The sequence below is a fragment of the Melospiza georgiana genome, chromosome 17 (genome assembly GCF_028018845.1).
Source record: "Melospiza georgiana isolate bMelGeo1 chromosome 17, bMelGeo1.pri, whole genome shotgun sequence".
Lineage (NCBI taxonomy): Eukaryota > Metazoa > Chordata > Aves > Passeriformes > Passerellidae > Melospiza > Melospiza georgiana.
In genome coordinates this window covers 65,698-78,553 of record NC_080446.1, presented here as the reverse complement: position 1 = coordinate 78,553, position 12,856 = coordinate 65,698, and the positions used below count along the sequence as shown (strand labels likewise).

The 12,856-nt window shown below is 44.3% G+C and overlaps 2 protein-coding genes across 7 annotated transcripts in view; one reads left to right on the top strand and one right to left on the bottom strand.

The window, feature by feature from the left end:
• Nucleotides 1-8,262, bottom strand: part of NCOA3 (nuclear receptor coactivator 3) — a 104,834-nt gene extending 96,572 nt beyond the window's left edge. For 4 of the 6 annotated variants that reach the window (XM_058036104.1, XM_058036105.1, XM_058036101.1 and 1 more), the window contains exons 1-2: nt 8,047-8,261; nt 1,133-1,172 (exon numbers count right to left, since the gene is read on the bottom strand). The gene's annotated coding sequence lies outside the window, so the exon portion shown is untranslated. Of the gene's footprint in view, nt 1-1,132; nt 1,173-8,046 lie in introns of all 6 variants that reach the window. The other 2 variants (XM_058036107.1, XM_058036106.1) reach the window with 2 other exon arrangements.
• A 2,045-nt stretch (nt 8,263-10,307) lies between these two features.
• Nucleotides 10,308-12,249, top strand: LOC131090874 (uncharacterized). The gene is made up of 3 exons (XM_058036523.1): nt 10,308-10,393; nt 10,510-11,113; nt 12,025-12,249. The coding sequence occupies exons 1-3, from the start codon at nt 10,308-10,310 to the stop codon at nt 12,058-12,060; spliced, it is 726 nt and encodes a 241-aa protein (XP_057892506.1). The 3' UTR covers nt 12,061-12,249.
• The last annotated feature ends 607 nt before the right edge of the window (nt 12,250-12,856 follow it).

Below are 12,856 nucleotides of genomic sequence, written 5' to 3'. Positions count from 1 at the left end.
CACAGCACACCATGGAGGGAACACAAGGGAAGAGCATACAAAACTTAAGCCTAATATCATTAATCCTCCTTAAGATATATGATCTTTTTTTCATCAAAAGTAGGTTTATGATAGACAATATGGTCAGACAAGTGCCTGCATCCCATCAGGACCAAAAGTCATTTATCTTCCTTACTTGACTCATACTTATCTCCACCTCATACTATTTACCCCAGTGTGTCATCTGTCTGCAAAACATGGCTTAGGACCTATAATGTTTTGATGAGCACAGCTATCTGAAAAAACCCACAAATTCTTCCGTCCTTTGAAGAGATCATTGTCCAAAGGTTTGCCTTCAATGGTCTCCTTTCGTTTTCTTTCATTTTGCTTTAACCCCACCTTACTCTAACCAAGCCAGCTCACCTATTTCAGGACATCTGCTAAAGTGCAGAACACAGAGGTTGAACTTGCAATGAGAGATTATTCCAAAAAAGGCGCTTCCTTTCTTGAGACCAAAATCCCACAGAATAGAATGTCCAGACAAGCTTTCAGTTTTGCTACTCTCCAGCAACGGGTATAGAAGCTGACACATCAATCTAATAGAATATTGAAGGCTAAATTGCTTGCCCCAGAAGCTACGACCAAACCTCAAACAAACAATATCAATCAGTGATTTGCATTATGTCTGCACTGAGCCCAGAACAGATTTAGCTAAGAAATCCTGTTTCATCATCAGTCTTTCAAAATAACATGAATACTTTGCTTAGAACAAAGTTACCGGTTACTTCAGGAAGAAGAAAACTCTAGTACTAGTGATAGAGAGAATTAAAAAACAAAGGCAGATATATACGCACAAGGATACAGTGTATCCCACATCTTAGGAGGAGCATCCTTTAATGGTCCAGGTATTCCCCAAAAGCCTAACAGTGTTAGATACCATAAAACATACCAAGGCCAGGTCATATCTCGCATTTCCTCAAGTGAGGTGGAAGACAGCAAACTATATACCATATCAACATGGAACATTAAAAAAAAACACCTTTAATTTTCTAAGGGGATAGACATTATTTTCTCCTTTTCCTAACTCCCTAAATATCAATAGTTTATGAGAATTGATGCAGAGAAAACAAAGTGGTTGTGACACAAAACTTACCGAGCACAGTGTTCGCTAGAGCAGAAGCCAGTAGGAATACCTAGAAAGAAAGAGCATATGAACGTGTTTTAGCATGCTCTCAAACTCAACAATCTACTGTTCAGGAATCTCCTGGTTTAGAACAACTGAGTCTTCTAGCTGCTGGATATTCTGTGTCAGTCAGTTCTGTAGTTATAGACAGCTACACCATCTGAAAGTAGCCTTTTTTATTTTTAACCCTGCCATCTAATAATAAGGAGAATAACTGAAATGAATGAAGAAGAAAACACTTTCCTCCTGTTGATTTCCCATTACACTTGTGGTTTTGTATAGATCAGCCTTGTACTGTAAGGCCAACACAAAAAAAAGGGAAAGAAATGCTGGAAATACTGTGTCTTATTGAAAATACAGAGAAACATAGTCCATTTTACTCAATGATACTGCATATACCAGAAATACTTATATTCAAGAGGAAAGCATTGCATGATTGTATAATAATGTAGTATTTTAAATCTTCTAACCTTTTTCTTCACTGGCATCACTCTTTTGGTACACTACTTAGCACTGGTCTGTTATTTTGACAGAAGAATTAATTCAGATTTACTTTTTTTATTTTACTGAGTAGAGGAAAATTGAACAAAGATCTATTGGCTACAGCACAACCACTTCTTCTCTAGGTAAAACACTAGGAATAAAGGCCAAACTATCACTGGAGTAAGGACAAGTCTCCTAAACCAAATGAGAGGGATATATTCAGTCAGTCACCCTGAAAGGAAAGTTCTCTTAAGTCACTGTGGCTACTTCTTTGGTGACCACTCTGATTGGAATTACTACCTGTAGTTACTAAATCTACTTTTGAGAAAAAGTCTCACTAAGACTTAGAAAAGCTTGGATGGATTAAGAAATCAATCTCAAGCTTTAACTTTCTATCAAATTTGTAAAGTAAACTTATATAAGCTATCCAAAAGATATACAAAGCAATGGCAGTAATTTCAGTACTTTTAATCAGCAAGCAACCAATTAAAAAATACACAATTCACAATACAATCCTTACATAAGCTGGAAAAGATATTAAGGTTCACGTCAAGTTCAACATGCTCCACTTTTAACTTTAGTCATCAGCATTCTCATTAGCAGTAAATATGTGAGAAAGGATTACGAGCAGTTAGGAAGGCAGATATTGAAATTTTTATATAATTATTAAAAAAAAAAAAAAAGTAGCGCAACAAAGAAAAGTAACAAAAAAGGAAGGACAATGGACCTGACTTGGCTCGAGAGCTGTGGAAATGTACTATGCTGTCTTAAAAAGACAAAATTAATGTGCATTTAAAGGGTTCTGGTTTTGTATTTTCAATTGATACTAGTAAGACAAGAGCTTGTTGTGATGTTGCTTACTCCCACCTCAGTATTTAAGGAAACAAAAACCTCAACCCAATATATGAAGGATTCTTTAGGCCCTACCTCAAAACAGCATAAGCCAACAATAAATATCTGTAGTGACAGAAAGACAAGACACATTCCAAGTACCGAGTCTTCTACATCTTGGGAGCAAGGTCAGGTAGCTTTCAGTAAATAAGAGCAACTTACACAGAAAAGAGCTTTAAGGTAGACAAATGAGGTTGAACCTGTAGGTCCCTTGAGTTTGATTTTCAGCATTGTACCTCAAACTACAATAATTTAAAAAATAACCATTAAATAGTCTTTAAGTTTAACTCTTTTATGAAAGATGTGTTTCCTAATGTTTTTCTTCCTTTGTATATTAAAGATAGGATAATTAAGATTTTTAGCTTAGCAGCATACAGTCCTTACTGGAAAGGTTGGTCCAGAATTACCATTGGAAACAAGAAAAGATGAATTGTCACCTAGCAGTGATCATGTAGAAATAGGAACAGTTAACACACAGTAAAACAAGAAACTAAATTAATACAAGCAGTAGTTGATACTTAGCATGAGAGTCATTTATGCGCAGTCTCGCATATGAGAATTCATTTATTGACAACTGATTTTTAGCAAGCACTTGCTCACCAAACAGCTTGAAATTCCAGTCAGAAAAAGATTCCTAACTGGAATTCCAGCAATAAAGGCATGCCTGCATGTTATTAAAGGAAACAGTGGAAAATTTCTCAGGCTGACATCCAGAATGTCCGCAGTTCCGTTTCATATTTCTCTTCTTGCAACTTGCAAAGCAGATGCTAAACCAGACCCTAAAAGCTTTTTGGGTTTGGGTGGGGGTTTTTTGGGCTTTTTTAGTTGTTTGTTTTTTGGGGTTTTTTTTCCTTTTCTTTTGTGAAGTCTGGAAATTTCCACTGCTTTTAAAGAGCTTTTTAAAAAGTTGTCTCAAATATACTGCTCAAACAACCTTCCACTTCTACCTAGACAGACTTTAGTTTAAAGCAATAGTTTCATTGCTATAAAGCACACCTAAGATGAGAGGGAATAAAAAAAATTTGCTCATCTACCAAAAGCATTGCTTGGCCAATCTAAAATATTATTATACTGTGTATTAATCTTGATAGAGGTCACTTGAGGTGCAGCTACAGAGAGACAGATGGGTAAGAGAAAACAAAGCAGGTGATAAAACTACCTTGTAGCTGTATATTTGAACAGAAATTACAGTGGATGACAACACAAGCTATTCTGTTCCTATTAAATGACCGAGTAATGGCTGTCCTTCAACTTAGTCGAATTTGCACTCAGCAATTTTCCATTGTTCCTGAATCCCACTCATCATCCATGTTACATGCTTATTGTCTCTCACACAGCCAATACAAGTCTGCCAAGTTTGCTAGCACTAGTTCTATACATCACCTCTACCAGACTTATTCATCAGCCTCGAACATACATCACCAAAGATTAGGGGGTTGAATGGAAAACCTACAGTTGTAATACAAAAATCTTTGAAAGCTACTTCAGCCAGGGAAGATGGGTTTTTTTCAGTTTTCTGTGCACTGATTAGACAAACTGCCTTCCTAATTTTAAGGAGGGGGTCAAATGTACATCCTAGGTAAACAGGAGATGTTTGCTTTGTTCTATTTTAATCAAGTGAACAGTTTGCAGATAAAGTAGGCTTCCTTTTGTTGCCATTAGTGCCATCTTTGAATCTATGACTAGATAAATACTTGAAATACTGATTATGAGGTGATTCTTTCAATTACTACCTAAGAATATTAAGCAATGTGCTGACTGATATTCTGGCCCATTGAGCCAGAAATCTCTACTGTGAACATCAAAAAGGCTGCCATAGAAGATGAGACCAGGAGGGTACTATAACAAAAGATGCTGCTATGTCTGCTTTAGTTTGCAGCAGCAAAGATGGACTGAGCACAAAAAGAACTGCAAACCAAGTCATAATTCCCTATTTCCACCTACCCTCTCTAGGCTAGCCTTTATGGGGAAAGAGAAATTATTACAGGGAAAGATGCCTGAAAAGCCTATCCAAATCACTGGCAAAGAACATTGCAAATTTTTGTTTGAAATAATTTCCTTAAGATGTAAGCTGCTAAGAATAGAAAATCATTTTAAAGTTGTCATTATTAATACAAGAAATTAATTGTTGAACCTTTACTGGTTCTTCCATAAGTTTCAAAAAAAACAATATAGCATTTCCACATACTGATTGCTTATGTGTGTGCAGGCACATACACGTGTATGCTCCTTCTAGACGTCTGTCTAAAAGGTTTTAGAAAAAGTTTATTCACATAGAATGCTACCCCCTCTAACACATGCAGCAGCAAAAAGCAAGTAGCACAGTTTACCTTTTCCTGTGCCTTACTAGCCTCCAGAGAACATGATGAAAAAACCCAGCAATGTTAAGATGTTCATATAGTCTACAGGGCAATTGGCAAAGTGTTAGAACTACAAATTGAGTGCACAAAGCAAAACCAGAGGAATACTGCTTTTGATTCAGATTTATTTAGTTCTTTGGATTCACACAAAATAAACAGAGAACCCCTGACTGACTGTTCTGAACAACTGTTTCCCCAAAATACTGGAGAGAACATGTATTTCACTGGGGTTTTGTGCAAGTAAATTGTTCAGTTCTCTCTTTTACGGTTACATTACCTGTTCAATGACTTTGGGATGTTTCAGTGAGGCAGGGCATTCTGTTATTAGACATACAGTGCACAAAAGACTATATATCCTTCAAAAGATTGAAGGCAAGGTAATTTAGTTTCACTTTTCAAAAATCAGTTTATTCATAACTGTAAATTTTAAAAGTCACCAATTAAGTATTATTAAAGTAACAGGATCCATCTGAAATATACCTCCGATTTATATGATGCACAAAATAATGTGATGTACCTTCACTCAACTAAATGCAGCATACAAAAATCACAGTGAGTGGAAACACATTCCATAGCAGATTTAAATCAGTAGCAGTTAAATACTTTTACAATTGCCTCTTTCCTAATACACTACATCTAGAAACATCAACAGATTTACTCAGGGGCGAAAGGGGGAAAAACAAATGAAAAAGCTACATAGGCAGGCTGCCCCAGCATTCAGGTCAGATATCTGTGGCATAAAGGATTCTATTCCTCCCCTCCCCCTCCCCTCCATTTTTTAAAATTATTGAAACAAGCCAGAAGAATACTTAAGATATTTCTAAATACTGAAAAAGCCTGAACATGAAATGCAGAAGATCCTGTACAGTCCAGTCCTTTAAGATCACGTTTTCAAGAGAGACTCATTTAAATGCAGGAGTTGAAGCAGCCTGTAGTGTCAGGCTCTAGTGTCCAATACCTTTTCATACGCTACAAATGGTTTAATTTTGCAGCCAATTGTAATCAAGACACTTTTTCTTTCTCAGAGCTCTTGAAAAATAAAAACACACACACCCCTTTTCTAGGAAACTGTACCACAGGCATTAATAATGAAGGTTTTGTGATTGTGATTTCTTGTCCATTATTAATTTAAAAAACCCATCATGAACAAAATATAGGGTTCCATTGTAAAACAGATTTGCTTCTTCTTCCAAATCTGCATTTTATCTCAGCTATATGTTAGAGTATACATCAGTGATAGAATGGAAAAAAAAAAAGGTAACTAGGCAATGCAAAACTTCCAACTCTTCCAACTTAATAAATCCAAAGCCAGGATGAACAAGGGCCTCAAAGGAACAGTTAAAAGAAACACAAAGCCACAGACGAGCCCAAAATGCATGCAAGTCATATTCCAAATAAAATCAGACCGGCAATAACACACTATAATCAGGAGAGGTACTTAAAGCGAGGCTGAATGCTGAGTTTATTTTGTCTATCACTTCTCATATCCCACAGCCTCTATCTTCACGTGTCAGCAGTGAATCCATCAAATCCACTGGTATTAGTTAAAAAAACCAAACTGGTAGTAGTAACAGAGTTGAAGGAGTAACAGTCAGTTGAACAGCAGTTGTAACAGCAGTTAATAGTAAATGTAATTACTGCATGTTTTAATGCACAATCTTGTTTTAAAAACAAAAGTAACGAAACTGAAACAAAACGAAAAGCCCAACCCTCCCCCAAAAGCACCCAATTTTGCCTGTTTCTTCTAAACCCAAGCTTTTATTCTCTGGTTTTCACTCATACACTATTTGTTTCTATGAAGCTACATTTTATATTCAGAACATACAACTTTCTTTCATGTGAAGCAGAACACTTAAAGGTGGAAATATTCCATGAGAAAATATTTATTTTTACAATAGTGATGAAGCTTAAAAAAAATGTTAAGCTTATTGTAAGAATCCATTTTAAATGTATTACAGACACCATATACTAGCAATTGCCGTGCCTCACACATTCAAATTTCCTTTTGTTTTGTCTTGTTATTTTAGTTAGACTCCAACATACTATTTTCTGTTGACCTCTGTCTAAAAGAGGAAGAAGACACTGAGGATTCAAATGAGTCTGAATATGAGCTGACAAATTGAGAAGCCTCGCTTTTAAAGGAAAACCTGACCGTGCTTAAGAGTAGGAGCGGAAACCACAAACAGAACCAACTGTAGAACCAAAGAGAATCGTGGGAATTATCTCAACCTCACGCTACATTCTAACTCATAATCACCCTATTTATATCCCAGAAACAGTAACACCTACAGCGGCATGCGACCCGAGCCGCGGCGGGGGGAGGGGGGAGGTGGGAATCTCACCTCCAACCCCCAATAACAGTTTCATTACAGCTACGAGTCAGAAATGGATAAGAGGCATGGAAATTAACCTTTCAGTTCGAGTGTTTTTCATTCCTTTTCTAATTACCAGAGATAAGAAGGAGACAAGAGAAGTCAGCTCCAAAACTTACCGAGGCTACAGGATGACCAGGAGAAGGCGGATATCAAGATCTTTGGAACCGCCTCGGTACCAGATAAACCCAGAGGAATGATAGAGAGGGCCATTCTAACCGAGGTATTTCACCCACACCTCGCCTCAGACTGAGAAATCGTGGGTCAGACGATTCTAAAGCCAGGTCCGCAGCGACCTCAGGTCTCTTTGTATTCCACGAGGAACCTCCACCCAAAATCACCACACTTAGATATGCATCACACAGCGACACGGGAAGCCTTCAGTCCACGCATCAATCCCCCGCCACTGCCCCAGGAATACCCCTTCAAAACTCACCGGTAAAGTTACAATAGCTAGAAAGAGGTCAAGGCAGCCACACATGGCCCGGGGAATCCCCTCATCTCCAGCCCTGGGAATACTCCTCATACACAACCCATCTACGCTCGCCTTCGTCTTCCCATCAGAGAGGCACGTTCATATTGAGTAGGGGGGCGAAAGACAGAAAAGAGCCACCCCTCAAGGCCACCCCCCAAGCCTCTCCCTTCCCCGGCAAGGGGCAGCTCTCCCTCCGCCATCCCAGTCCCACTCCAGCACTAGAAGCAGGGAAACGCGAACAAGAACTCCCCTCTCTCCACTCGTTACTCACTCCCTCCCTCCCTCCCTCCGAACCCCACTCACCTGGGAAATCAGCCAAAGCTCAGCTACATCTCCATCTCCCCCACACTCAGCCCCGCACCGCCATTTTCCTCACTGTCTGGATTTAAATCGCGACCGACGCGGAGACACCAGGCGGCGTGAGGTATTGTGGGACCTGAGTACCCAGACGGGAGCTCGTGGTACTTGTAGTCCGCGCCGGGATTGCGGCCGGAGCCGCCAGGCTCAGCCTGGTGCCAGCGGGCCGGTGTCGCCTCTGCATCGCCGCGGTCTCTGCAGTAGGGCGGGCTCAAACGGGGAGGAGGAAGCGGTCCCAGGGGAAGCTGCCTGTTCCGTGCACCCACTAGCGCGTTCCCGCGGCACTTGCTCCGTGCTCGTGGAGGTCACAAAATGCCGCATCTGCGCAATTAGGTTCTTTGGGATTAAAAAAAAAATCAACCCTTCGAATAGCGATTAAAAGAAAACTATTTACTCCCTTGGAGCCTGAAATTTTCTACTGCTGCACCAGACATATAGTTTTTCTTCTTTTTTTATTCATAATCTATAGGGGGCCTAATTAGTGCTTCAGCTGGCACTATCTAATACTGAAATCGATTAACCACTGCAATGGTTACGCACATCCACAGTACCAGTTAAATTAGACAACCAAGAGTTAATTGGATCATGATTTAATTAGGTAAACAGGCAGTCTTCCAGTCACCATCAAGCCCACCCCTCACCCAAATCCCATCGCCGCCACTGCCTCCCACCCCATGCCCCTCTCCTCGCGCCGCCGCCCCGCCCGCGAACCGCGAGCGGCGCGACGCCCCCTGCCGTCGCATGCCGCGGCGCCCGCACACCGCCCTCCGCCCCGACCCTGCGGGAAGAACAGAGCTGGCGGTGAAATAAAGCGAGCTGTCATCACTGCAGCATGGCTGCATCGGGGGATCGTGGTAAGGACAGCAGTGCTCACCTAACTGTGCATCTGAGGTCAGCTTCAGGATCGTGTTATATTGTGGGAGAGCAGAGCTTCACAGTAAACACCAGTGTTTACTAACACACTCACTACCAGTGTTAATACTAACGATTCTTACCCAATTAGTAATACTAATAACACTTACTATGCATATTATTAATGCTAGCAGAGGCTGGTAGAGTTCTTAAGGCTGAGGCTTGCATGAAGAACACAAAATTAATTAACGTTGCTGATTATGCTATTGTGTTGAAATACTTGGCCTCCACTGCAGTAGCCCCACACTTACCTCGATGGCCTGCCCCAGCAGGTCCCAAAACACCTGGATGCAGATCAGCTTAAGCTTCACTGATGTGATAAATAGAGTTCATTCTTTAAAATTTTTAAAAGTTTATTAAAGGATAAAAGGACAAAATAATCCAGCACTGGGATGCTTTTAGCACACAGCCAAAGAGCACAGAGGTAGCTTAAAAACATGTTCACTATATGCTGTTACATTGCTGAGGTTACAGGCATATTCATTAACTTACACATTATTCAAACACTCCTTTGACTTTTTGATGTTCCAGGAACTCTCTTGTTTGGTTTTAACCTCTGACTTGTCTGCAGAACGTTCTGTAAATGAGGTCTACACATTTTATTTCTTCCTGTAGTTTTATCCTGTTGCTTCACACTCCCTGATAATACCGATAAGAGTCGATAAATGCTTCCTGGATGCTTAAGCTCTTTTTGTCACTATTATCACTTGGTAGGGGCAGCCTGCAGTTATAAGAAACAGAATAATTGCTTTACACCATTTTCTGAGTTAGTTACATAGAAGTACTTTAGTTTCTACTTCAACATTTTGCTAAAGCCTACGATATATTTATCAGGCTACTATTCATATGAAATATACAGTGCATACATAAACTGGCATATTACACTATACAAAGCAGTTAAAAGTAAGTATAAGTTTTACCATATCAAAATACTTGTAATGCAAAAAGCTAATCTATGAATGTGAAAGCCAATATTGTTTTATCATCTATAACATCCGACGACGAGGGTGAGCAGCGGGCCCGCAGCAGGCGGAGGGCGGGCAGGGGGACGCGGGCACTTAACTTTGGCCAGGGTGCTGATCTCGGCCAGTCGGGGCAGGCCAAGTCCCCGCAGAAGCGGAAGCACTGCGGTAGAAGAGGCACCCAGAGCCCGCAGCGGGCGCTGCACGCCCTCCCCGCTCCCGAGCCCTCTCCTCACCAAATCGCCGCCGCTCCCTAGTCCGCCCTGCTGTCGCAAAGACGACTCGGAACCCCTCCCGGGCTACACTCCTCTCCGCCTCCTGCCCCGAGTGCCGATGGGGCGCTCCGGTAGGGGCTCTGCGGGGGTCTTTTCGCCGGGACCTGGGCACGAGAGAAGGCCGGAGAAGGGGACGGGGGTTTGGCGAGCGCGCCCGCCGCCGCCGCCGCCGCCGCCGCCGCCGCCGCCGCCTGCGAGCCGTTCGGGCAGCCCGAGCTCCGCCCCACGCTCCCACGGGCCGCAGCCTGACGGCTCCTAAGCCTGCCAATCACGGCCCGCCTTTCTCCGTCCGCCCTGTCCAATCACAGCCGCCCTTTCAAACCGGAAGCGGTCCCGCCAATCTCAGCCCGCTCAGTCGCGGCTCGCCGCCTCAGACTGGCCCCGCTCGCCCGTACGCCTGAGGCGCCGCTCCCGCCACCGCCGCTTTGGGAGCCGGCGGAGCAGCGTCCCCGCTGCCGCTGCCTCGGCAGGCGCTGTTGCGGACGGGAAGGGCGGCCGGGAGCTTCCAGTTCAGGTCCTGGTCGGGATCAGGTTCTGGTCCAGGGAAGCGGGCAGGCGGCGGGGAGCGGGCGGACACGGCCACAGCAATGGCGGCGGCGGGAGCAGCGCTTGAGGGGACCGCGGGGAGTCGCGGATCCGAGCGCGGCGGGAATTGGCGGGCTGGGATTGGTGGAGCCGGCAGGCGCTGCTTCGGGTTGTGATTGGCTGGCTGTCCGCCCGTGGGGCATAAATAGCGGGCGTTGGGGCGGCAGCGCCGTCAGTTCGGCGGTGAAGCTGGGAGCGACGGGAGCTGTGGATGCGCGGTCCGAGGAGCGGCGCTGCGGCAGGACGGGACCCCCGCGGCAGCTGATCCGGGGAGCGCCGGTGAGCACGGGCGTGACGCCTGCGGCAGTATCTGGGACCGGCCGTGTCCAGGTCTTTCTGCCGCGCCCTGCGTGGCTCGGGTAGCCGGCGGCTGGTGTGGGGCCTGGAGTGGCGCGGTGGGGGGGGGGGCGCCGCCGCCGCCTGCTGTCACTGGGGGCTGGGAAGTAGCTGCTTCGCGGTTTCTGGATTTAAAGAAATGTTCAGAATATGAGGAATAAAGCTTGCTTTTTGTATTTTTATTACTTTATTTTCTTTTTACTTGTAATGTTTTTTTTCTTAATTGTGTTATTTTATTGTTGCCCGTTTTAATACATCTTTTTGGTTTGATTTGTTTTCTTTACTAGATATCTCATGTTAATTCGGTAAGGGTTGTGGGACTGGGGCTGAAACACCAGTTGTGAGAGCAGTGGGGACATGAAACCCCAGGGTGTGGAATAATGATTTTGGCATGAGTCAGGCCCAAAACAATGTGGAGGGGTGGAAATGCTGAGGCTAGATAAATGCCATGGGAGGAAGGCATGGAGCTGCAGCACAGGGCCTGCAGGTTATGCCTGGGGGTTCCCAGCCCCTGCCCTATGGTACCAACGAGGGGCTGAGGGTGTGGGGACGCAGAAGGTTCTAGGGCTCAAGAACCAGCCCAAGAGTGCCTTTTGGGATGGGGGGGCAGGAGTCCAGTGGCTGTTCCCAGCCCCCGGAGCTGCCTGAGGGGAGGTGAGGGGGCCTTTGTGCAGGTGCTGGGCTGAGAGCCAGGGTGAGGGGGAGGATGGATGTTGAGCTTCAGGCTTCCAGTGTCCCCAGAGTTGGGATGCCACTTAGGGTTGCCACTTAGGGCTGGGTGGGTGGATGGGACAGCTTCTAGAGATACTGAAATTGTAATGATGGCAGTAACTGATTTGTGGCCTTATCAACAGCCCCAAGGTGCAGTGAGAAGCATGAGCAGCTTTTAGCTGCAGCCAGTAGGAAGCTGAGGAGCTGGAGCTGAGGCAGCAGAGCTGGAGGAGACAGAAATATGGTAGGGTTTGATGTAAAACCTCTGTGGGGCTGGGATAGGGATTGTGGAGTGGGGAGGTGAACTGCATGGTTGGAATTGAAATTGCTGTGAGGGCTGTGATCTGAGCTCAAGAACTAGAGCTAAAACAAAGATCCTGTCCTGAGAAGCACGAGTAGTATCATGTGGCACTACTGTGAAGATGTTGAGCAGGAAGTGCAAGAGAAGAGCTGGCAGTTAAATAAAGCTTGTGGGACTGGAGTTGAAATCACTGGGGACGGGACGGGGTGGGGACTGCAGTGCTGCAGAAACAGTCACTGCTACAAGGGATACTCACTGTGGATCTCAGGACTAAACGCGGAATGGGACACAGAGCTGGAAGAAGAGAGCTGGCAGTAAAATAAAGCTTGTGGGTCAAGAACTGAAAGGGCTGGAATCACTGGGTCTGGTCTTATCATTGTGGGACTGGGATCGGGTCTGCACACAAAACGGGAACTATAGGGCTGGCACAAAATCACTGCAGGGCTAGCATATGGATGGTGGGGTGGGCTTCCAGAGGCTCGTGCCAGAGCTGAATTGTTGCCCAGCTGGAGCCAAGAGCCAGATGCTGCCATTTGAAGCTGGAGAAACACAGAGCTGGAGCTGGAAGAAGAGAGCTGGCAGTAAAATAAAGCTTGTGGGTCAAGAGCTGAAATCACTGGGCCTGGTCTTAATCACTGTGGGACTGGCATTGCAGCTTAACACATGACAGCAAC